General features: G+C 41.3%; 3 protein-coding genes across 8 annotated transcripts in view; 1 reads left to right on the forward strand and 2 right to left on the reverse strand.

Moving 5' to 3' along the window:
• The first annotated feature begins 858 nt into the window (after positions 1–858).
• Positions 859–5675, forward strand: LOC311021865 (F-box only protein 47-like). Its single transcript, XM_084022711.1, has 10 exons — positions 859–1212; positions 1317–1478; positions 1669–1745; positions 2062–2136; positions 2258–2366; positions 2733–2906; positions 3246–3395; positions 3499–3641; positions 4441–4600; positions 5451–5675. Exons 1-10 carry the CDS (start codon positions 1029–1031, stop codon positions 5549–5551), a joined length of 1335 nt encoding a protein of 444 aa, XP_083878837.1. The 5' UTR covers positions 859–1028; the 3' UTR covers positions 5552–5675.
• A 385-nt stretch (positions 5676–6060) lies between these two features.
• LOC311021570 (ADP-ribosylation factor-like protein 6) lies at positions 6061–9198 on the reverse strand. Of its 3 annotated transcripts, none has more exons than XM_084022194.1 (8): positions 8918–9198; positions 8688–8738; positions 8518–8579; positions 8339–8407; positions 8152–8246; positions 7586–7715; positions 6946–7001; positions 6061–6462 (listed from the first exon to the last, which is right to left on the reverse strand). In XM_084022194.1, exons 1-8 carry the CDS (start codon positions 9038–9040, stop codon positions 6437–6439), a joined length of 612 nt encoding a protein of 203 aa, XP_083878320.1. In that variant the 5' UTR covers positions 9041–9198; the 3' UTR covers positions 6061–6436. The 3 variants fall into 3 exon arrangements, with proteins under 3 accessions (XP_083878320.1, XP_083878322.1, XP_083878321.1); XM_084022195.1 differs by lacking the exon at positions 6061–6462 and adding an exon at positions 6554–6814; XM_084022196.1 differs by lacking the exon at positions 8688–8738.
• A 680-nt stretch (positions 9199–9878) lies between these two features.
• The window catches only part of epha3 (eph receptor A3), a 411842-nt gene continuing 396125 nt past the window's right edge, over positions 9879–25595 (reverse strand). For 2 of the 4 annotated variants that reach the window (XM_084022186.1, XM_084022185.1), the window contains exons 10-17: positions 24423–24548; positions 23691–23876; positions 20091–20152; positions 19542–19751; positions 17868–18017; positions 14054–14247; positions 13335–13484; positions 9879–12216 (exon numbers count right to left, since the gene is read on the reverse strand). In XM_084022186.1, the coding sequence (XP_083878312.1) occupies positions 12102–12216; positions 13335–13484; positions 14054–14247; positions 17868–18017; positions 19542–19751; positions 20091–20152; positions 23691–23876; positions 24423–24548 (1193 nt within the window). In that variant the 3' untranslated portion in view covers positions 9879–12101. The remainder of the gene's footprint in view (positions 12217–13334; positions 13485–14053; positions 14248–17867; positions 18018–19541; positions 19752–20090; positions 20153–23690; positions 23877–24422; positions 24549–25595) is intronic. The other 2 variants (XM_084022191.1, XM_084022184.1) reach the window with 1 other exon arrangement.

Genomic DNA, 25595 nt, shown 5'->3' on the forward strand with positions numbered 1-25595 from the left:
ATAGTATAGTATGTGGAAAGCATTTTCTTCCATGGGGCTCATTAAACATTATATTGTAGGGATGGGACAATATAGGATTTTATCATGAATTTGTTGATGGTGAATTTCCATTATCAGGATGAACATGGATATTGTCAAGAGTGAATTGAAAAAGCAGTGGTTTAAAAATAGAATTGTATTGTAAGAAGAAAACATTAAAAACCATTAAATAAAAAAGGAAGGATTGTTCCTTTATATGTGCAGGGGGCTTATGATTCATGGTCACCTTATATAAGATTGTTCACAAAGCTTCGCTATATAAAGTTGTGTCTCCTGCATAAAATGCATACAAATACAAATATTTGTTTATTTAATGTAAGGTAACGTGATGCAAGTATGATTCAGCGCCATTTTAATAGTTTTAAGCATATTTTGATGATTGAATGAATAACATCCGTTACATGATATCATATCATCCCATACCAAGTCATGACGTTGCAGCAGCTGTGTGATTACGTAGAGTCACCTGAACCACCTTTTCTACTTTACGGCAATACGAACTTCACACATCGGAAACGTCACTACTAATTTCATTTTAACCTCAGCGTACTTTAGTGACACTTTACGTCACTAAGTAGTCAATAAAGTATTTAATGGGTACTTCACTGAATTATTTTAGTACACTTCTCCCATTATTCAGCGTCAGTACAGTTTATTTCGCGCCAGAGAAAACTCGCTGGTAAGCATCGGTAAGATACTCTTTTGCTTTAACGTTAGCTGTTATTCCTATTAAGTAGATGTCTCAGTCTTTGACTACATACACCTAAAAGTTATTGAAAGCGCAACTAATATGTAACTATATCAATGTAGTTTGTCAGGAGTTTAGCTAACTAGGTTAGCTAGTCACACTGACTTAGCATTAGCTGCCCCCGTGTACTTTATTATGTTTTAGCTAACGTTGGGTTAGCATGAGTCTTTTTCTAAATGTTTTACTTTAAAGTCAAATTGACCTCATCTCGTTTGATACAGTCAATTCGGCGGTGACAGCCATGGTGAGGCAAGCCACCACAAATGTTAAGAAGTTCACACTCACGCACAAATCCCACAAGAGGACTCGTTATCGGCCCCGTCAGACCAGAACCATCATGACCCGCAGCCAGTGTGCCGCCGGCGGCAGCTTCTTCCTCGGACTCCCGTCCGAGGTGTTCGCCATGATCCTGGATCAACTGTCTGGTACGCTGCTTAAAAACACAAACATTGATGCAACTTCGGAAAGAAAAAAAAAGTATTTATAAAGTCGTTTTAATGTATGAGGCGATCATGTGCGTGTTCGTCAGTGCTGGAGATCAGTGTGTTCACCATGGTGTCCAAGGAAATGACTCGATGTGTGGTGGACTACATCTCCACTACGGCCTGGAGGAATAAAACAGTCATTCAGACCTTTCATTTCTCCACCCTCCTGGAAAGTAAATCCACTATTGGACACTACAGAGACCTGGGTACGTGGCAATGTCTGTATTTATGCCTTGTTTTGTATAGCTCTTCTCCACACTTAAGGCCAAATGTATAACTGATGATTACCTGTTGAGAGCCGATAGCCTTGAATGATCACCACAGTGCTGTGGACCAAGCAATGATAGGAAAAGACCAGCATGTGTTGCTATTGTGCTTTTGTGTTCAATGTTTTAGGTTTGTTGTTCAAGAGATGTACCTTGTTGCTCCCGACGAAGGAAAGATTAAAGTTTACGTTTAGCAAGTTTTCACAGGTAAGAAAAGGAAAGGTGAGAGGTCTAGCAAGCAAGATTAGATAATGCGATGTATTAAATGCCATCAACAAGGAAAATGTAATTACACACGGCCAAATGATTCCATCTATCTGATAGAGCAGATTAGTCTTGAGACGCTAAATGGTTTACATAGTGTAATTTGCCTCATTATCTTTGGAATGCTGCACATGCGTACATTGCAATGTTGTCGCTGAAACAATACTTTATTCAGCCCCGATATCTAATGATCATAACCTAATAACCTAAGCTAACGATGAGCCAAAACAAATAAAGTTGTCCCACGGATCTGTTTCAGATCCCCTGCTTCCTGTTGGAGCAGTGTTTAACACCTGACTGCATTGGCTTCTCCAGCTACGGAGTCTTCCTCCAGGTTCATATAAACATAGACAATCATGTAATAAACGTGTGATAAACTCCAGGTAGAAACCCAGAATATTAATTTAAAAAAAATCTTCTTATTAATTGCAAATGTTCTGTTAAATACTTCACAGAGACTGGTTGCAGGGTGGGATGAGCTGGAGTGCCACAGAGTGTTCAACTTCCTGTGTAACGTCACAGATCTGCTGCAAAAAATAGAGGCGGTCATCAGCGGGAAGCCAGGTGTGTGAATCACCTAGTGCCTGGAAGTGAAAATATTTGCAATGTAGAGAACAGTCTATTATTCTGATTCTTTTTTTTTGTAGAAAAATTAAAACAATGCAAGTGAAAACTAGTGAAGTGTGTCACATTTAAGCTATTCATCTCAGTTTCCCTGCATCATATCCAGACGGTTGGTGGAGCAGCATGGATAGGTCTCTGAGGTGACATACCGTAAATCTGAATGGTTACAAAAACACCGTTTTCAAACGCAGGAGTGAATAACTTCACAGATTTGTACTGACTCTGGGCCTTTTCATGTTGAGCCCCGTGAAAGTCTTGCAGATGGGAAATAAAAAAACAAAGGCTTCTGTATTTGTCTGTCCTCAGAGGTGAGATTGAACCAAAAGCTGCAGGTCCGTCTATTCTGCCGTCAGGTTCTGTTGGACTCGTGGCCGAACCAACCAGAGTGTCAGTTCTGGCTAATTCAACTCCTGAAGCCTTGGCCCATGGTCAGCCAGGCACACTTACTGTTCATCCTCTATGGACCTCTGCTGCCTCAGGGTAATATTACTTTATAAGTCCAGTTAATGAAAAACAAACGGTTAATCAGTTTCTGCTTATTTGACTTCATGAGAACACATTAATCAAGTGGACTTTTACTTTTACTCTGTCACTAAAACAAGATCAGAGTAGTCCTCCTTGCCTGCAGTTAGCGTTGTACAATTTGTATTTATTTTTATTTTTTTAATAAAAAATAGACTACTACCTCTTGGTTGTGATTGGTAACCAGGTTGAAATGTGATAAATTGGATTGAACTAAAATGTAAGTTTATGAGTTTAAATTGCAATGTGTTGCATTGTGTTATAGCATGACACGGTAAGGTACTCTCCTCCATGCAGGCATCCTCGGTTGGCAGGATCTGACAGAGAGGGGTCTGCCCCACACCGCCCTGTGGGACCTGGCCAGGGCCGTCCTCCTGCTTTTCGACAAACAAGAGGTCAAAGGCCAAACCGCCAATTCGCTGCTGGCAATCTTGGAGGAGCTCATTGGTGTCGTACTTCAGTGATTCTCAAACATTTTCATGTCACAGATAGATTAAAGTTAATGAAATGTAACTGACGTGGTCGTCCTCCTCCTCCTCATTATCTCCAGTCATTCCTCAGCCATGGCATGTGGAGAACGTGGCCCGTCTGTTGGTGCTGTGTGGGAGCAGCCTCTGCTACACCTTTCTAGCCAATAAGGCCGTCAATGGACGACTTCATGAGATCTCCAGACTCATCGTGTACATCATACTGGTGAGAAGACAAGTTATTTTATCATCAGCTAAAGGAAGTGTTGGTTAATGGTGGTATATCAGGCCAGTATTGGGTTTTAATTGAGAATCAGATATTGGCCAGCATTGTCCATCTCTAAATGTATTTGATATGAGACTACATATTCATTGTACAGGTTCTCAACATGAGATTAAACAGATTCAAGTGTGCATCCAGGAGTAACTTGAGGCAGACAGTGAAATGAGTCATCTTAAGGTCATCACCCTCGCTTTGCCTTGGTCACTGTGACTCATTCCCCATGTCTGCTCATTCCTCTTCAGGGTCACGGGCTGGAGCCTGACCCAGCATGCACTAGGCAGAAGGCAGGGGCGTTGTCGGACACGTCTCTCTTCTTTTTTAGAGTCACTTGTGCTTTCTTTGATTCGTTATTCTATTACATCCTCGTAGGTTGCCGTAGCAGTTTTGATTCAAACTTATTAGTATCAGCCTTCAAAAACAGCAAGCAGGTTGAAATCATCATGGATTAAGTATTTCTTTCTTTTAATAATGCAATTATTTCTCTCTGCTGGATTCTATTATATGCTTGATTTTTATTGAAAATATATTGACCACTTGGCCTTGTTTAGTTTGTATTGTCATGGCAGGAAAAGCAGTCAGCTATTGCAGGTAACCTGTGCACAATACCAGGACCTCAGAAGTGATACACCTTATTAGAATCATGATTAACTTACAGTTGTAATTTGCTTAATTAGATCTATGACAACATTTGTGCTGTGAATGGGCATTATTGATTCCGCTTCCTGTATGTCTCCATCCATAGGTGTGTGAGAAAGAAGGTTATCACATGACGTGGGCAGTGAAAATAGTGCAGCAGATCTGCGCCGTCTTCAGCACGGACACTGAAAGGTTTCGCTTCATCCAACACCTGGAGAACATGTTTTCAGAGGTCACCCGGGAGTTTTTTGAGTTTTCCCTGATAGGTGAGGTGGGACAGCTTCCTTCAGTGCAGTTTGACATGTCATTCTTCCTGACACCTAACCAGAAATATATCTTTAAAAAACTATGGTGCGAGAAAAATTGTTTCTTGCATCGAGTAATACAATACCATACTTATAAGAAATGAATGAAGAAAACAATAACTACAGAATTAAGATGGTGGGAAATATTGAAAAACAATAATAAACAAACAAGGCAATCACATCATGTGTAGATAGTTCAATCATGCTGAAGGGCGGGCAGATTCACCTAGTTACCAAGGACAAAATGCTAAATTTACAGGGTGTATTCAGGGTGTATGTGAGCACGATCGAGTGGTGGTTGAGAAAATGATATTGCCTGCAGAGTGGAGCTGCTTGTTTTGAAAGGCTGTGTGTTGACGCCTGGCTATGTATGTGCGTTACAGACGGATTGAATTTACTTGGAACTCCTCATTTTTCTTAGTTAATTGAAAAGATTGTCTGCATCTCCTTTCAATTCAATTTCGCCACCTCAAGCAAACCGTCATTTTTTGCCCATCTTGAATTTTCGCTCCTATTTTATCGGCATGATGCCGATGGGCAATAATTCACCTGTGGTGCATTCATTACATTATTTTACTTTATGCTAATGTGAATTTATGAAAAATCAAACAGGTTTTCTTTGCTATAGACCAATTCCCACCCAAGACAACTCCTTCATCACAGTTGTTGTTTACTATGATATTGTAATATAATATTGTGACCACTTAGATTTATCTTGCAGCTCCTATAGGTTGGGTTTCAATACCTTCACAGTGCCTGATTCAAAATAAAAATGGTACAACATGTCATTAATACCATCATCTGTTCTCAGGGAACCATTTTGAGGGCAGGGAGACTTTCCAGACCCTGTGTATCCTCCTGGACTCCAGCGCTCGCTTCCACACGAAATTCCTCCACATGCTCCTCAAATAGGAACGATGCAGATTAAAAGTGACAGTCAGGGAAGAAAGACAGGTCAATAATGAAAGGGCTTAACTCAAGAAGTGAACGAAACAGAGCGATACGCATTTGTGACAACAGTACGGTAAAACTTTGAATGTGGGGGTTGTCATGGTCGCCATGAAAGTTTAGGGAAATCTAAAGATGAATTTGGTTTACAGTTTATAGATACACATTTTATATTTCTACCAAAGTTTTTAAATCTTGTTCCTCGTAAACATTTTGCACGTTCATGTTCATAAACTTGATTTCATATTTATTCATTAACTGTAGCAGTATTTATTGAAATGTATTATTTATTTATATTGAACCTTTCTATAAATTAAGTTGTGTCACAGTGATTGCATTGTCCTTTTCATTTATTAAATTGGTATTTTCCTTTTTATTTTTTTGTTTTTTTTGTTTGAAGGGCATATTTGTGGCTGCTGTTTTGCAAAAAAAAAAAAAAACAAAGAAGAAGAAGAAAGAGTGCATTTAGCAAATACATTTTATTCTCTTCCAGGTAGTACAATACAGCACTGAGATCATTTTCAAAAAGTTCAGCAGTTCAGATTAAATTTTCTTAAATGATACTTCACGGAATAAAAGGGAAGTACAGTATTTTATTCAGGCTGTACTCACATTTATGTCATAAATGATATAGAGCAGATAATGATGAGTGGGCACTTAACAAAAGCACACAGAGAGTAAATATACCAATTACAGTATTAGCAGGATGTTGGTTTTCCAAAGTTGTAGTACAGGAAGTACTACACTATTTGACATTGATATTTAAGGCCTACAACATCAAGTGGGATGAATACTCCCAAGTGGTGAATTAGATCCAGTTACATCAATGGTCATAGGCATTTCAGTCATTCATGTGTTCATTGTTTTGATATGACCTGGCAGGAGAAAAAAAAAGTACATTTTTTTAATAGTTGCACTTTCTTTGTATTGTATTCTATTGTATTGCAAAAATGCAACAAGTTTTGAGCATGGTCGATGGCTACTAACACCAGGAAATATACACAACACGAAGAATTACATTCAAGCTGGACAAGATCAAAATGCTCTGAACGCGCTACAGAACCACACCAAAGCCCCATTTGGATGAGATTTATTTCTGTAGGGGAGGATTTTTCTTTATGGCTTTAAATTCTCATTTGTCCTAGCATGACTTAAATCCCATCCAGAGAGATACAACCACTGCCACCACAACCACTTTACATGATGATACTTACTGTGAAATTTGTTCTATGGGTGTGAAAAAGACGCATCTTAATACAGACTTGACACATTGGCATTTAAATTCAAAGCACAATTGAACATTTCTTTCCTTTGGCCCTCATGACCGTTTTATTAAATGTACTGAACAGACACATTACCTTGTAGCCAGTCCAACCCTTCCTGGAGGCCCTCTCCTTTGATAGCATTGCTGGCGCTGGAAATAAATAAGGAGATCGAGGAAGGGTTAATCTCTCCGTGGCAAACGTTCAGTTTCTTTTGACTTTCCTTGGATCCAGTATGTTTAAAGATGTCGAGCTCTTAATCCATCTGCGTTCCATCTGTCTAATGAGTAAACAGAGCGGCAAACGCATGTAAATAAACTAATCAGGCTTTTAAATAGCTGCATGTTGTTGTGCCTCCTAATAATGTCTGACCTCAGCCATGAAAAAGAACAACAACAAACAAACATTGGAAAGGAAGGAGTAAATAAATACACGTTTTTTTTTATAGTCTCTGTAAAATACTTGATGTCCAATTCTGGAGGCATGAATAAGGGGGCTTGGCTCGGTTGAGCACATTTAAACCAGGTGCACTTCCTTCAGGATTCCTGTCATGTACTACTCAGCAGTATCTCTGGAGGTGGTTCAATGAGTTTACAGACTTTTAATTATTTTACAATCATGTCCACCTCCTTGTATGACTGAGCCGATACTATAAGTGACAATCAGAAGAAATAATGAACTAAACATTGGTTTGGACCCACTGTGTGCAGCCTGTTTGAAAAATAAGACATTTTACCAGATGTGCCAGGGTTTGTCTTTGATCTTCTCCAAAGACAACATCTGTGAGACCTTGACAGAAGACATGGCATCCCGCAGATCCATCTTATTTGCAAAAAACAATACGGGCATCTTTTTGCTGCGGATATCTGGAGGAGACAAGAAGGCCAGTGAAAGTTACCTTTTTGTATTTTTGACATTTTAAATGCAATACACTTTCTTAAAGTAATAAGAAATCCTACATCACTCTAAGTAGTAATAATAATGGCAACAAAAATTCAAATGTTCATTAAACGTTTCCATTTTTTTTCACAATATTAAGGCAATGGGCCCTTTGCACAGAAGCCATTTTGACACATTAATTAATAACAGAAATTACAGCCCTGTTCCATTAAATTGGGTGTTGGCACCCGTGGTTGTGAAACACTTAATAGAATGGGACCATAATACATTCCGACACCTATGACTTGTCAAAATGGTTGTTGTGAAAAGGGGCCTATTAGGTATTACAGGAAAAAATAGCACGCTTACTGTGTCTTCACACAAAAGGTTAGGTATTAAAAGATTATCGCAGCTATTTTCTACCTTCGTGGTTGAGTAGAGTATCCAACTCCTCTTTGGCAACAACCATCCTCAGGTTGTCTCCGCTGTCAATGACAAATATGATGGCGTGGCTTTCTCTGAGGAGGACAAAGGAAGAAGTCGTCATCGACACAGGCTTGTTACTGTTTTTTATACTTGGCGACTGATCGGCATGTTGTGCATCTCGTACTTGTAGTAATGTTCCCATAGGTTTCTATATCGACTTTGTCCAGACATATCGAAGACTGTAAAAGACAGGCTGCATGCAGAGAGAGGAAGAGAGAGAAAAAAAAAAGAACAGTTTCAGCTTGGATTAAAACTTCAAAGTGCATTAGCCATGTTTTATTTTTCACGTCTGGAAAATTCTACCTTGAACTCTTGAACTTTTCAATGTTGAATCCAATTGTTGGGACTATTTCTTGTGCCTGTGTCTGCATTCACACACACACACGTGCACACAAACACACAAGTACGGACAAGTAATGGCAAAAGTATGTCAACAAGGAAATGGTATAAGGAAAGTATGATATGGGCTTTACCTGACTAACATGTTTCCAGTCTTCTGACAATGGGCCTAAATGATTGGAACGCTGAAAACAAGCAATCAGTGAATGATTGCAGTGAAATAAAGGAGATTTTGAAAGGCCTCGTCACAATATTTATACCTATAAGAATTTTTTCCAAGCATGAAACGTTAATTTACCCACATATTGGACTACATATGGTACACAAACACCTCTTAGTTCTTCAAACAATTTTGTGTACTTACATTAGATGGTTTGAGTTGGTTGATGATGGTAGTTTTGCCGCTGTTGTCCAGGCCCAAACACAAAACGTTGACCTCTTTCTTCCTCAGGCCGAGCCAGCCCGAAAGTTTATCAAGCAGCCCCATTGAGACTTGATACTAACGCATCATCACCCCATAGATAGTCTGACTACTGCAGATTAAATATGCAAATTGTCATGGAAAGCGAGCAAAAAACGGACAAACATAGCGTGTTCCCAGTGCTTGCCGTGAACAGTGTCACAAGCTGAGATGCCGCCTGAGCATCCCAGCTTGTGACAGGTAATCCTATTAAGGCGAATTAAGCTCTGCAAACCTCCCGGTGACCTGATGGCGGAGAATGGAGCTTCTCAGGCACCCCGTCCTGATTTACTACTCCTAACACCTTCCCTTGCATTATCTTATTTGGAGCCACTATCTGTTTTGCAAGTCTGTGTGCTTTACACTAATTGACGCAATCTGTGAAGAGTGTTAATGTAAATGAATTAGAAATAACAGACACATACGCACAAATGTCAGTACAATACGAAGGCATACAAAGATGTGGCCACTATATTATAGCATATACATATGTAACCACAGTGGGAAAAGAGGGATCATACCAAAAACTCTCAAACTGTCATATCCAAATGACATATCTTTTACATTTTCATAATGATTGCAGGGGTTCAGTTTGGGCTTTCCAGATGGCTGAGAGGAGCTGGTCAGTGGTCCAACAGCTCCATCTCTTGGTTATCAATGTGACGACTTCATGTAAGTGACCAGGTTAAACAGGTGGAACAGGATACAGAGCTAATTCTGACATTTGGCTGAGGCTTCTTCAATGAAGTGAGGCAAGGCTGGCGAGGTTTCTCCTTCCTTTTTAGCCTTTCAAATGTTGACATTTCACAACCTGATAACACATAATAGCAGTTCTTACTTACTCAAAAATGGGAAACAAAATTAAAATGAGCAGTCAACCACCAGAACTGTTCATCTTTATTTGCAAATAAATATTCGCTGTAACTGCCTCTTACAGTGTGCAAGATCTACAACATCTCTTTGGAAATTATAGAAAAATAAAATACAAGAATTAGAAGTATACTTGTACTTTGTACAAAAGAACGTTCTAACATTGCTCAGCAGTAGAACATGCTAAACAAACAGCATCTGATATTCTCCTTATTCTGTAGAGGGGTGGTGACCATGAGGGTGTGTGTGTGAGTGTGTGTAAGCGTGTTCGGATGTGTGCTTTTCCTACTCTGGCAGGCACGGAAACATAACTACGCTGTGACCGAAAGGCACCGATCTCTGGATCCAGTTTGCCTCTGACATTTATCATTGAGTTTGGAAAGGGAAACCACGGCTGCGGAGGGGCAGTCGCTCTCTTGAATATGGAATACAACTCAAACTAATGGTTAGGTCCTGTCACTGCACTGGAACTTATGAACCTCTCTAAAGTGTTTCTGTCTTGCATGGTTAGCGGACTGTAAGGCAATCTGCGTGTGTGTGTGTGTGTGTGTTTGTTACCGTTGATGCTAGAAAGACACATGATGAGTTATGATGCTGCTGTTCGTGTTCGTTCTCTCTCCGCCGCCCTCAAAGCCGGCTACTGTCTCTGCTGGACAGCTCGGTCCCGATCACGCAAACCTAAGACGTCTGCCTTTTCTCACCGGTTTCCATCCAACAGGTTTTTTAGCTACTTCTGAAGTCCCCAACTCCACTAACTAATTCTATTCTGCAGCACTGCCTATTTACCACCGACTTATTGAATGACAAATAATGATTTTAATGGCAAACATCTCACAACTTGACATCTTCTACTGCACATCCGACAGTTCTCATGTCAGACTATGTCTATGTACACTGGTTTCCCAAACTGCCACAACCTAAACACGGCCACATATAAGAACAAACCGGAGTAGATTTACTTGGGAAATCCATCCGGTAGCTTTCTTTGCACCTACAACGGATTATTCTACTCTGACATCTTTGTCTCATTCGTGTGTGTGTGCAAAGAAGAAAAAATACATGTAAATGAAAGCATTTCCGCTAATTTTGAAGAACCACATAAGTCCACTTCCAGACAATTTCAAACATCTCCTATCTAAGTTCTGTAAACATTCATGTTAGACGGTGGGGATTGTGTACTTTCAGGCAATGTATAACATTCACAATCCAAAATAAATCAGACTTATCGCACAACTGTGAGCACACTGGCTGCGAGAATAAAAAAAAACCTTCGTAATAGACTTATATGGTTATTCATCTGAAAAGGCAATGGATCCAGTTCTGCAAGTTTAGCATGTGACGATAAAAACGGGTGGATGGTGTGAGCCTCATGTCAACAAGAGTTCTCTCATTGCACAATTCTTCATCTTTCCTTGAGATACTGAGGTGACTGCATAATACTGTATTGCTGATTTGGATAAAAATCTTAAATAATTAAAAACATCTTGAATATCCAGATTTACTAGGGCTTTCACATACAGGACTTCACATATATAGATATTAGGTTATGATAATAATTATTGATTAATTGTCTATACACTTTTAAACATTCAAGAAATCTCCTGCTTCTCACTTCCTTCTTCAAGTATTAGCGTACCAGATTCTCTGGAGAGAGGGTAAACTAAAGCAACGCAAATAATTTCATGATATAAATGATCAAACTCCAAAAAACAAAACATATATTGAGGTTACTTTTTTTTCAAATACTTTTCGATTGCACACCCAATAGCAGCTACGTGAGCACATAACTTGGAGCGAGAAAAGAACAACAACAACAACCAAAACCAAAAAAAAAAAAAAAGATTCAAAAAGATTCAGTAGATTATGTTTGCAAATCTACATCTCTAGATATTTGTTGCTCAACACACAAATTACTGCTGCTGCAACAAGGCATTACATTCCCCTAAGCGAGGGCCTGGGCCAGGCTTTAAAGTTTATCAGGCTGCAATAGTCTGCAGAGCCAGGTAAAGTGGGGGAGGGGTGAATAGTAGGAAAACGTCTGTTACTACTGGATGTGAGGGAGACCACGTGGCAGTCTGCTGTGGTAGTCTGTCCAATGACCTCCTGTATGAGGGGTTGGGACTCGGGCACAGGCCGTAGACTGTCCGTCCATTGGTCTAGACTTCGCTTCCCTCCAGTCCATCTGTCTGTCCATCCCAGGTTGTGTTAAAGGGTGTCCTCATACATGGAAACCCTTCTCCTGTTCGTGTAGTAGCTGCAGGCGGAGGGTCTGTAGGCTGCTGGAGATCCGCCTCTGGTGGCCGATCAGCTCCACCCCTAGACTCCTCACATCTCTAGACCGAGAGGGTAACACACACGCACACACACACGGTAAGTGTTACCTGTGAAGACTTTTTATTGACTTAATTCATTTTTTTTTTTTTTAAAGGAAGTTGTTGTGTTTGTAACAACTATAACAAATGCTGTAAAGACAGACTTGGAGCGTGTGTGTGTTATTAGGGGTTATTACTGCGCTAATAAAATAGATCCCAAATAGATACATCACAGATGTCGTAAGTTCTGTTCACACTGTGGCAAAAGGCAGTAAATCTATAAGCTTCATTAATCATCCTCAGTCAAATTCATAATGCTGTAAAGACTGAGTAGTTTAATAAAAAGATGTCACTTTGAAGAAAAGCCCTCACTTTTCTATCCATGTAAAAACATCAACATGTGTGCAGAACAAAACATCTTTACACTACAACCACAGGGCTGCATCGACCAATCAGAAAGGGGAGCAAAAAACTCAAACACATGTTTTTATCAATTAATGATGCGGAAATAGTCTCAAGCATTAAGATTTGGCTCCCTCCCTGGGAATTAAAAGGCTGGACCATGACCCAAACATTGTGCCTCTAATTAGCTCGGTACTGACAGTGTGCTGGAACTGAATAATTTAAGCAATTAAATGGGTATGCATGCAATTTAATATTACACATATATAATGCTGTGGAGCTTATGGGTAAAATAATGGTCATAACCAAAGCAGAAGAGGTTGAAATATTCAGATTTTTAGCCTCTAGTATGAGTCATAGCCCCTGGATCCTACACTTCCCATAGTGCAATTTGACAGCATCTTTCATTAGACGCTCACTGCCTGATGAGCACCCTAATCTTTCGACCTTCACACCCCAGGTTTGAGCCACACACATTCCAGTGAATGTTTTAAGCTGATTTGGCGATCACACTGATGACATCACTATGATGATATTATCAGGGTTTTATTCTAAGAATTTTAAAAGCTCCTCCTAGAGCCACAAAAGACATTCACAGTATGAATAGCACTCCAAGTAAACCGAACGTCATTAGTAAAATTGGTGGAGTGTCCCTTTAAATCATCACTGCTACAAAGATAGGTCCAGTTTGGTTTCATGCCATTTTATAATGGTTATATTGGGGCTCTGCTACTCACTCAATACTCATCCTCGCCACAGAATCCAATGTGTTGTAGCCAGCTGCCATGAAATTGCTCTTGTACTGACTCATCTTTATGGAGTCCAGCCAGTCGCCGATGGAGATGAACATTGGATAGTCCATTTCCTCCCCCGGAGACTCTGGTAGACTGATACAAAAAAAGAAATCGGATAATGTCAGATCGGCCAGTATTTCTAAAGCATCTCAGAGGTGGACTACTGACTTCACTAACTTAAAATTTGTGAGTGACACACGCTTGGTCCTTTTTTTTAAACGTAGTAAGATCATTTTAGAAACTTTCTTAATCAACTTCTGTTTGGATTTAGGAGATTGCAAAGCTAACAGTACTCCCAGAGAAGCTGGCCCCCTGTTACCTCTGCTCAAATGAAAGAAGACCTATTATGCTTTTTTTCCATTCTGCGCTGCAGCGGTTCTTCTCACCATCTCTCTGACACGCTCTGTTTGAGCTCCTGCCCCTCCCTCCCAAAAAAGCCCAGTCTACTCTGACTGGTCACCACGCCAACGCAGTTGTTACAGAAATGCTACGTCCCTTAACATAACCAGATAACAGGAGTTGTAAAGCTGAGGAATACTAAGAAAATGAACACACCAACGATATAACAAACTAAAAGAAAAGGGAAAAAGCAGAAAAGCATAATAGGTCCTCTTTGACTTACAGTGCATTTGCACTTGAAGTACTAACACAAGGAACTGTACCTCTGCATGTCCTCTACCAGTGGCAGCAGGCTGCTGGGATTACGGATCAGTTTGTCCAAGAAGGAAACAACGTCGGTGAATTTGGGCCGATGACTCCTCTCCTTCTGCCAGCAGTGCAGCATGAGTTGGTGCAGGGCCACAGGGCAGCCCATTGGTGCAGGCAGCCGGTAGCCCTCTTCAATAGAGAGAATCACCTGGAGACACGGTGGGATGTGATGATGAGGTCTAAATGTGAAAGATGGCTACGGTATTTGAATTAACTTGAAAATGTATCTCTTCGGTTTTAACGTTTAAATAAGAGATTTGCATACACATTGCATTTACAAATCTATTATAATGCTACAGATGTACTCAAATGATGAACATTCTCATTAAAATGATTTTCTATGAATAATGATTAATGTAGTTTAAACAATCTAATCAATAAAAGATTTCCAAAAAGCATCAGAATATTGTTAATGCTGAGCAAAATGTTTCACACAATCAAAAATGTATAATGTATGCCTGTATTTATGCATGTACTGAGGGTGTTCTGTTTTTCTGAGCCTTACATCAACGTTCACATATTGGTTATGTGCAGACCTCACAGTGGGCTTAGAACAAATATCAGCACGCTAACATGCTCACAATGATAATGCCAACATAAGGATCACCAAAGTCAGTCGAGTTCATCCTCTGGGGGGCATGAATGTTTGCACAACATTTCACGACCCCCTATCTGTTAATTGTTGGGAGACCAAGTGACAGAGTGTCATTGCTATGTTGTCATTTTGGCCACCTGGGGGCAGTGAAAACAAACTGTGAACAAAACATTTACAAATTTTCACCTTTTGAGTTGATATTACATCGCACATCTGAAAGTGATGGATTCATGTTCATTTGGAGTCATGCTTTTGGCAACCTGATGAATGTAAGTCTAATATTCACTCTATTAGCTAGGTTCATCACTACAAGCAAACCTTTTTGCATTTGATACATTATGGAAAAAATATTCGATACATTAATAATAGCTCTTTCTGTCCAAGCCCGCAGCAAATAGACTGACTTAATCCTTCAGGTCAAAACAGAAAGCATCATATTTAATGCTTTGTGTGAGCTTCTATTATTTTCCATAACCTTCTCCTTGGATGTTTATTTCCTCTGTCGTACAAATAAGTTTGAACTTGTGCTTTTATTCATGTGCCAAACCTAATCTGTACTGATACCGATTCCCACATGTATTTTATGCCAGCGTATCCCAGTTTTTTTTATCTGGGCTGATAGTGTGCATCACTGCAGCCTCCATACAGTAGATCTCCATGTCATATCTTTGAGTATATGGGAAAGCAGAGATCCATGTATTTTTGCAGGGAGCAGTGGTAAGTGGCTGACCGGGATGAGATAGTGTTTGGCAGGTTTTCGCGGCTTGGCTGGCCTTTTGCCTCGGAAAGCACTTCTGAGTAATTCCCAAACAGCAAAAATCCTTCCCAAACCCTGGGACCTTAGCGAATGTGCGTGTGTGGGTTTCTGTGTAGAGATGTGTACGAGGCTGTGTGTCGGGGGTTTGAAAGGATTACGGCGGAGCTTTCACACTCAGCGGAGAGAGGGATGGATCTGCTTCCTCAACGGCCCCTCCGATCCCTGTCCACAGCCCCGGGATCAGGGGGCTGCTCAGCCACACTGAAGCCACAGATTTATACTCTCCCTCTATTGGACTGAAGTCCTCTGAACCAATGACCTTCAATGCTCTTTTCCCTCCCCTCTAGCTTATCTTTTTCATCCTTTTGGTGAATCTCGCCAGCATTCTGTTCCTCCCTCCCTCTCTCACTGAGGTAGGCTTTTGATGTGAGAATACGGTCAGGGAGCAGGTTAAAGGGTGGCAATATTAACAGATATAATGGAAAATAAACTCAGTGAGCAGGCCTTGAATTGAGGAGTCAATATTGAGCTACACTGCAGTGCTAGAGGTTAGAGCACCAGGCTTGTGAGGGGAATATTTGTGAAAACAAGTCTCTTCTATCTATGGGAACGATCAATGAGGTGTCTCGCAGAAATCTCGGAAAAACTTAAAGGAATAGTTCAGTGAAAATGTAAAACACCTTCATGTTGTATCTATATACGGAGAGAGTCCTCTTCAAGGAGCTGGCCACCATGATCCAACAGTATCCCAAACTTCACTAGTCCTGTGTCGTCCCAGTGAGCCCAGGAAAAGGACCGTGACATGTCCAAGAGATAAAACCATATGAAAAGGCCAGACATCGTCCAGGAACACCACCATACATGTGTCATTGACATTCACCCCACCAAACAAAGCTGCTGACATTGCCACGCTCCGTGTAGAGTGTGCTAGGACAACAGGCTCTTCCTGCGTGCCTTTAGGCTTAGGAGATGCAGTCACATAGCTGAGTCTAAGTGTCACCTTGAGGCAACAAGCAGATGGGGTAAACTGACAGGGGGGTTAGCTCACATACTCTCTTAGCTGAGGTCAGTGAAAGCAGCAAAGCTTTCTTAAATGACACCTTCAGAGAGAAGCGCTCCAGAGGCTCAAATGGACTCTTCCAGCACCGATTGCTGTTGCCATTACAGGGAGAAGGCACGCATCACAGGTGTTTCCTCCTCACCCCTGCATGAACCATTTCACAAGAGAGTGGTCAATGATCGGTCTGTCACCAAAACCCTTGTGGCAGGAAGAAATGCTGCTAAATACACTTCAACAGTGGCTTGAGACAGCTCTCTATCTACCAAAACAGTACAAAAAGGAGAGAATAGACCCATCTGCACATGAAAATAAATCCAGCCCTGGAACCCTTTCCACTTTGCCTTGTAACAGGAAATGGTGGATCCCGTTCTAGCCACCCAGCTCGTCTCCACAACCTATGCGGACAGACCAAGCCTCCTCAGCCTGTCCCAAGCTGGTAGAGGAGGTCTAGAGTGGCAGTGCACCTTCTGCCATTGCCTGGCTGCTTTGCTGTCATTTGAGTAACTTCTGCATTCCATGGCGTGGAGTGGTGACCTAAAGCTACCAGAATGTGTTCAGATGTGTCCACCCACAGCGGATTGTTCTGCCATATTGGACAGTGGGTGTTGCGTTGGTTGGCAAATCGATCTACTCCCCCAAATTGGGCCGAAGTCTGCTTCACCAACTCGGGACTACGCCTCCACTGGGTCTGCCACTCCACATGAGGTTAGCATGCCTTTTCTACAATCCTGGAATGTGGAGATCTTTCAGAGACAACAGGCGCTCTGAAGCCCAAAACCAAAGGTTCTTCACCTTCGTCTTCAACAAGGCAGTGGGATGAACTTCACCCGGCCTGTTGATATGAGCCACCAGGGTGCAGATGTTGATCCTCACCATCATGTGCCTTTACATCTTTTAATTCTTGCACCTTGCACCAAGAACATTAATCTCAAACAATTAGTGACGATTGCACTTAGACAGTAGCTACCAAATGCAGTCACTGGGCAAACATGGCTCATAATACCCTCAGCATTTCGAACATCCTTGTTATAGTCCTGACCATAGCATCCTGTGACCAACAGGATGATAACTTTTACTGTTACTTATTTGTATGAATTGTTTAACATATCTCATAAAAAGTCAGATTTAGTAGTTTTTATTATGTATGGTACACATTTGGTGTCAATATATTTTTGTTTTTTATACCAATAAAACTAATATCAGTTATTAAAATAAAAAAAAACAACTGACAGCATAATGAGTAGGAGATAATGAGGTTATCAAGCAATTGTAACTTTATTGTTCTTTTAGTCATTTTAAAGAACATTTAGGGTCACATGTGTAATAAACAACCGTTGCGATGACTACAATACTCACATCCTGATTGGACATCTCCCAGTATGGCCGTTCCCCGTATGACATCACTTCCCACATGACGATTCCATAACTCCATGCATCGCTTGCCGAGGAGAACTTCCTGTATGAAATGGCCTCAGGAGCAGTCCATCGGATGGGAATCTTACCACCCTACACACACACACACACACACACAACCACACACAACCACACACACACACACACACACACACACACACACACACACACACACACACACACACACACACACACACACACACACACACACACATAAAGTAAACACTCCAGGGTGGACTCAGATTGTAAACATGTTTATTATGTACAGCATCTGGTAAATAAGTAAGTTCAACACTGCAAATATTACTTTCCAGTTTTGCCTATAAATATTTCACCAATACTGCTGTCCTTTTCTGTGTTCATCACCCACCTCACCTCACCTCTCCTTTCTCCTCTCCTCCCTCTCTCCTCTCTCCCATTCCCTCCTCTCACCTCACCTCACCCTTCACTTCCCTTTCTACGGATTTCATCCACAGTGCTTTGGAGCAGAAAGCTAAACACAGCATTTCCTTTCAATAACGTCGATACAAACCAGGAAACTGAGGTCACTGTGGGCTCAGGCAGCTTTACTGAACAGAGGCATTTCAGTTTTGGAAGTTTAGCATTTGCTCTCCAAGGCAACTCCATCTTCCGCTGGCCTCAGAAGAGAACATTTGAGTAGGAGTGGAGCGTAGAGCATCAGGTTTGCTAGATGTGTCAAGCTTACACAGACACAGCAGCATCAGTCTGTAAATGCCTTTCTTTGAATGGAACATTTAGGTGTCAAATTCAAAATGCCTTGCCTTTCCACACTGACAAGATTTATGCTTGGGGGAATTGATGAACATGCTTTTGATAAAAAAGCAGTATCTGATTTTTTTATGCGGTGATACAGGGAGGATCAGCCACAGATCAGTTGGTAGGCAACGTCGTGTACACTCTCAGTGCATCTGTGTGAATTGAGTTACTGCTTGATGAGTCTCTACTACTCTGACTTTTATAGTTCCACACTTCCAACCCTATTTCTAATGAGGTTCTCTCACAACATCAGAACTGAATTTCCAACATTACAGGGAGTATAAGTGTCCAATCTCAGAGATGCTAATTGCGGTCACTGTTTGGACTCGTATCTGTGTCTTTATATGTGTAGAGCTAAAACATGCAAAACCTGCAACTGAGAAAAGGACAGCAGCGATCTTTGGTGGACTATAGCAATATTTTCAATATTTCCCCCCCCCAAAAATATATATTTTAGATAAGCTCTTAGCAGAAGTTAGCCTTGTAGTATTGATGATGCAACATTTGATGTAATATTTGCTACCTATATCACAACATTTCTGTGTCCCATAGAGTTGCATCCATTTTTCGGGTGATAAAACTAAGCTATGTAACGAAAATGAAAGCTGTCCATCATCCAGACGGATGGCTTCCCATTTAAGTGAAGTTTTAAATAGAACTGATGGTATCACGCCCATCATATATGACTCAAAATGTCAACCACGTTACATGTAAATGAATTAATACATTTCATCTCAGTCTGGAGCCTGAACTATAGGATGTATTTCCTAGAACAGGATGAAGTAAGCTTGTAATGAATTAGTAGCTGCTTGGTCTTAGAGGGTTGTGTCAGGTGCGTACCGTTGTGGTGTAAGCGGCCTCCGGGTCGTCCTCCAGGACTCTGGACAGGCCGAAGTCTGACACTTTGCAGACCAGGTTGCTGTTGACCAGGATGTTGCGAGCTGCCAGGTCTCTGTGAACGTAGCCCATGTCTGACAGATACTTCATGCCCGCGGCGATGCCACGCAGCATGCCGACCAGCTGGATGACAGTGAAGTGACCATCATGTTGCTGACAGGGAGAGCAGGAAACAGAGAAGCATGAGTAGCTGTTGCAAACAAAAACATAATGATATATATACACCAGCAGTATATAGTGGAGTGAAATACTTTTATTTATTTAGAGGAGAAAAACGTTTGTTCAGAATAATGCTTGCAGTTTATTGGCAGGAGAATATGTTTCCTTAAGAGCAAAAAGCAGAGACAAAGTTAAACCGCCTGTTGTGCTGCTTTTACAGTAGAGATGTTATGGCTATTTTTATATCAGCAATTTTGTCGTGCGCTTATTTCCCACAGAAATACCACCAGAGGCAGAAAACAACCATAATCCTACTTGAGTCTCAACACTCACCCTCAGAAACGAGTCCAGTGATCCATTTTCCATGTACTCCACCACAATCATCACAGGCCTGCCTGCAAGGTGAGTGCACAGAAGAGGGTGGAAGACAAGACAAGAGAAATGTAAGAAGAATGAAAAAACACTCATAAACCAGTGAGTGGTTCTTGGTCTGCGATTCGATTTTCTTGCAGGGTTTTAAAAAGGTAAATATCAAAGATGATCTTAGGCGGTGTAAAAAATCAACATATTTCAATACGACCATTAAATAAAACATGCCAAATAACTGCAATTACAGCATATATCATGTTGGATGTGCATCTGAGGTGATCCTTATTATCCTCTATGATGTAAGCGCCTAAAACATGCAGATATCACACGAATACATGAAGACCATCAGCAGTTGATCGATTCATCGAGTCAAGATGCTCCATTTATAAACCGTTTCCAACCTTCAGAACGGGAACCTGTTCAGTATTCAGTGCATGTATGACATGAAACATTAGTCTCGCTTTCCAAATGTTATAGTTTCCCCACAGACGATCCCTACGGTGTTACAGATTGACTGGTTTACAGCTGGGAGGCAGTTGTCCGGGGCGTGTGTGCCGCTGTTGAGCTGTTAAACATTCTGAGCCGCTGGAAAGAGGAATAAAAGTGAGGTAACACCATGAGATCACACGCCAGATTTGCAACAGATTTTTTTTCTATCACAAAGGGATGCGAAAAAATCAAACGCTAGATTTGTTAAAGGCTTCCTTTAATACATCCCAATGGCTTAATAGGATACCGCATGTTTCCTGTTTTATAAGAGCACAACGCATACTAGCAGTGTCACTAGGGTGAACACCTAGTTCACTAAAGCAACACATACAACGATTTACTTTACAGCCTATTCCCATTAGGGAGAATGGGACACCCAGACTTTGATCAAATGTGGATTGGATGGGCATGATAACACTCAAGGAGTAAGGACCAGGGCGATTGATGTTGTTGTTTGACAGTGATATAGACCAGTCGGTTCATGAACAACCCATCATTTGATAGTGGATGCTGGATCCGGTGGGAATGACAGGGTTAACATCTCATTAGAGAGAAAGGAGACAGCAGGTGAGACTGCCGGCAGCAATAAGACCTGCACTCGTACATAAACTACATATCAGGCACAATCAGATTTATGCTTCAATAAAACAGAATGTTTTATTTTTTTTTATAGGGGGGGCTTTAAGGGTGAGGAGTGGTGATGGTTTGGCAAACAACCCTGCAGATGGCACTGTTCCAAAAATAAGTTTCATGAATGAGTTTCTTCTCAGCCTCGCTTGCAGAAACACAGAATGCCACGATGTTCTGAAACAAATGACTTGGTTATTACAGTAACTTTAAGCAATCTTCATAAATGCACGTTGCACATCCATCCATCCATCCATTGTCTACCGCTTATCCTGTATTCAGGGTCAGGGTGGAGCCGATCCCAGCTGTCTGCACAGCTAGTCATTATTATTTTTTAACCTAATATATTGCAGTTTAACATGTTGAGTTTGAATCTCTTGCTGTTAAGGGACAGAACCCATAAACAAGGATCCTGTGGCTTACACCTCCGGGAAAATGGGGAAACATTGACTGTGTTAACATTCACCAACAGCGTGAATTGGTTTAATCAAAGCCGAAACACAACATCAACAAGAGGAAGTTGATCCTCACACACAACACCAGCTCCTGTCACCAGAGAACAGAAGGCACGTGGGCATACGGATGAATGGATGAGCACTTCAGTCCAAACAGGTACGTAATATTTCTCTCTCTTTTTATTATTATTATTTTTAATCATATCATCACACCCTTAACTTTCTCCCCCAACACTAACCCTGGAGGGATAGACTGGAAATTATTTGATCAAGCTTGGCTTTCCTGAGCCAATTAGCAAAAGCCTGGAAACAACATATACCTATGCAGTGCAGCACCTGAACGAAAACAAGCGCACCTGTTTACCAGAGTCAAATGTGTCACCTGTTATTTGGGAGCAGCTATAGCAGTCAGTCACAGCACAATACTCCCCATAATTAGTCTCTGAAGAACAACAACAGATGTAGGGAGTGATAGATGTAGAAAGTGAGTCAACGACAAGTAGAAAGGCAGGCAGGATTTAACATCTCTCTCTCTCTCTTTACATATATATATATATATATATATATATATATATATATATGCATCATTAAATAAGCAGCCATATGATGTGGTTGTATTTCATGTGCTATAAAACGTTAATGATGTTAAAAATGCTGTTCTTCAGAAACAACAGACCTCTGTAGGTTTATTCCGTGCAGCCAGTCAGTGCCTTTTGACCTCTTCTATGATGAAAAGTCCTCCCCGGCCACAGCGGCTCACATTCTTTTCATTTTTTAATCACTGGATGTCTTACCAGACAAACGATCTCAGTGTTGTGTGGGAGGATTTTTTCTCTCTCATCGGCTTCCATGATGGTCGTCTATAAAAACTACGGTCAAATCTATCCGTGCAAAGTCACTAATCAGCAGCATTAATGTAATGGTCGCAGTATCGGCCTTTCAAGACCCTTATCAGCTGAATCCTTGTCAGCAGGGTCAGGGCTGAGGAGTGTCCTCTATCTCCATTTGGGAGCGGTGGAGGGGGGGGGGGCCAAGCAAAGACTTCAGGGGACACATTTATATTCACAGCAATGTCTGAGTTTATACAACCCCTGTAAAAACAAGCATATGTTGCGCTGGGTGAGCCCTGTAAAACAGAGCTCGTTAACAACTCACACACACGCTTTTTGTGGATAAAGCAGATTCCTTCACAAAGAAACGGGGCATTAAAACCTACGTGAACACACATGCACTCACACACACACACACACACACACACACACTATAAACCACCATGGGTATGTAGTAGAATATGCATACTCCAGCAGTCACCAACCTTGTAAACACCAAGAAGAACACATAGTGACTTGTTATTCCACCACCCCCCCCTCCCCCAAAATGCAACCTTGAACATTTTTTTTATTTTTTATTGCAATTTACCATTCGGACAACCGAAGACATGAATTTGTCAATCAGACTGTAGCAAACAGCGTTTCAAATGCTCTTAATAGATTTTATTTTGCTCTTAAAGAGAAGCACTTAATGTGAGTGCAGCATCTGAGTCGCCCCCAGACGACAAAACCGGAGGAAGCGGTGTTTATATTATTATATTATGTTGACATATTCGTCTTATCTTTGTTTCTGCGAGTGACTGGAATTTCTGAATGGGAAATACACCGCATGTATGAGGGAAATCAGGTACAAAAAAAGTAGAGTGGCTCTGGATGGGCAGCGGTGTTGTTGTTGTTGTTGTATGCAGCAAAACACTAATTCATGCTTTGATTAAATGTAACATGTGAGGGAGTGGCGGTGGTCGTTTCTCATGTTTATAACCATGATGCAAGTGAAAATATTGGCACTCAGTCGGTGATGGATTTTTCTGAGTGTCGCCTTAAAGCGTCATGTAGCCTTAAAGCCCGACCCCTAGGAGAGTTAATGCTTGGATTCATCAGTGAAATGTATTTGATCACATCTCCAAACATGCTTAAAGGACATCTCCCGTAATCCTACTTACTTTTGGTGACCACGCCTTCTAACCGGATGATGTTTGGGTGGTCAAACTGGCCCATGATTGATGCCTCGCGCAGGAAATCCCGCCTCTGACGCTCCACATAGCCGCCCTTCAGTGTCTTTATCGCCACGGCGATCTCCTTCTTCCCCGGTGTTCTCAGGCGGCCGCTGCACACCTCGCCAAACTCACCTGAAGCGTGGACACACACACACACACACACACACACACACACACACACACAGACACACACACACACACACACACACACACACACACACAGAGAGAAATGAACACAGTGAGGAGTCTATCACTATCACACACCATCAACAGGCAGCGAGGTCTTCCACCTGGGGGCACTGTTGCAGTTCGCATCTAAACTCCAGCATTGTTGCCTCTTCATTGATTACTTCAGCTTTCGTGAAATTCTCTTTTTCACCTTCTAAAAAATGTCTCGAATCTATTCTCATGCTTCCTTTTGTTCTCTAAACCTGTTAAGTTGTAATATTCCAGCAGAGAGAAAATTACAGTGAAACACTGGGAAATGGAAAAAGGTGTCCACTTCGGTGTATACAATGGAGGAGAGACAATTATATGTGTGGACCTGAAAATAGATCCTCTGCTATGGCACATTTTAAGCTATTGTTGTCCTCACCGACATTAAATAATCTTCTCCCGCCCACAAGACAAGTGGGTGACAGTATAAATGTGTGTGTGAGCCTGCGTGTGTGAGTTTACCGGCTCCGATCACCCTCTCAATGCGGATCCTGGAGGGGTCGATCTCCTTGGTGAACTCGTGGACGGCCTGCGTAGGATCTTCATATGTATCAGGGTCCACATAGGTCTTTATTCCCGGGAAAGGGACTGTGGGGACAAAGAGAGAGAGAGAGAGAGAGAGAGAGAGAGAGAGAGAGAGAGAGAGAGAGAGAGAGAGAGAGAGAGAGAGAGAGAGAGTATGAGCTATAGTGTGGGAGGATGTGCTTTCTTTACCTGACTGGAAGACAAACTTAGATTATCAAACAAAACATTTGGTATTCAAATGAAAGAATATATATATATATATATATATATATATATATATATATATAGACAGCTCCTGCCTATAATTGCTACAGTACTGCTACTACAACATATACAACCCGACCAGGGTAACTGGTAGCCAAGGGGGTACATCTGCAGTAACAAAGAGGGATGTGGAAAGATTATGGAATTTTAAATTAAATATAAATTATGATTAAATTAATAAATATATTGACATATTTTGGTTTAGGTGGGAAAAAACAGGCTGATCTTTCATATATTTAATGTCAAAATAATACATTGACCAACAGTGCATCATGGGACATTACATATATAAATACAATCATGAATTAATCACTATTTAGATAAATCGTTTTTGGCACAGGTTAGCAGCAAAAGCGTTGCCTCACTCTGAGACACGCAAACACACGCAGCTTTTTCCTCCTCTGACTTTTGCTGAGAAGCAACATGGTATCATGCTGAGCCAGTCCTTTAACCGGAGCAAGGTTTCAGCCCCTGCTTTATGCAAGCGTCCACCCTGTTGAAGTCTCCTTGAGCAAGTCGGTGACTCTTTAACAGGCTGCTGCTGTTCTGCCTCTGACCCTGACCTCCCAATGGAGGGGGGAGGGGGGCTGGCTAGACAAAAGCTGTGTATCTCCTTCAGGGATCGATACAGTGTCAAAAAGAAGTAAAAAAGAAAAAAAAAAAGACAATCAGTTGTCTCTGACGTATAAACTGATACCAGCAAAACCCCGAGGACCATGTTGTCTTCTCAAAGCTTCTGCTCAACACCACAAGCAGGTCTGAGACAAGAATATCAGAGCAGCTTGTTAGCCACCTCAAATACTAATGTAGTGTATCATTCTACTCTTACCTTTGACTGTCTGATCC

This window comes from Eutrigla gurnardus, assembly GCF_963514095.1.
Source record: "Eutrigla gurnardus genome assembly, chromosome: 12".
In the NCBI taxonomy this organism is placed as follows: Eukaryota; Metazoa; Chordata; class Actinopteri; order Perciformes; family Triglidae; genus Eutrigla; species Eutrigla gurnardus.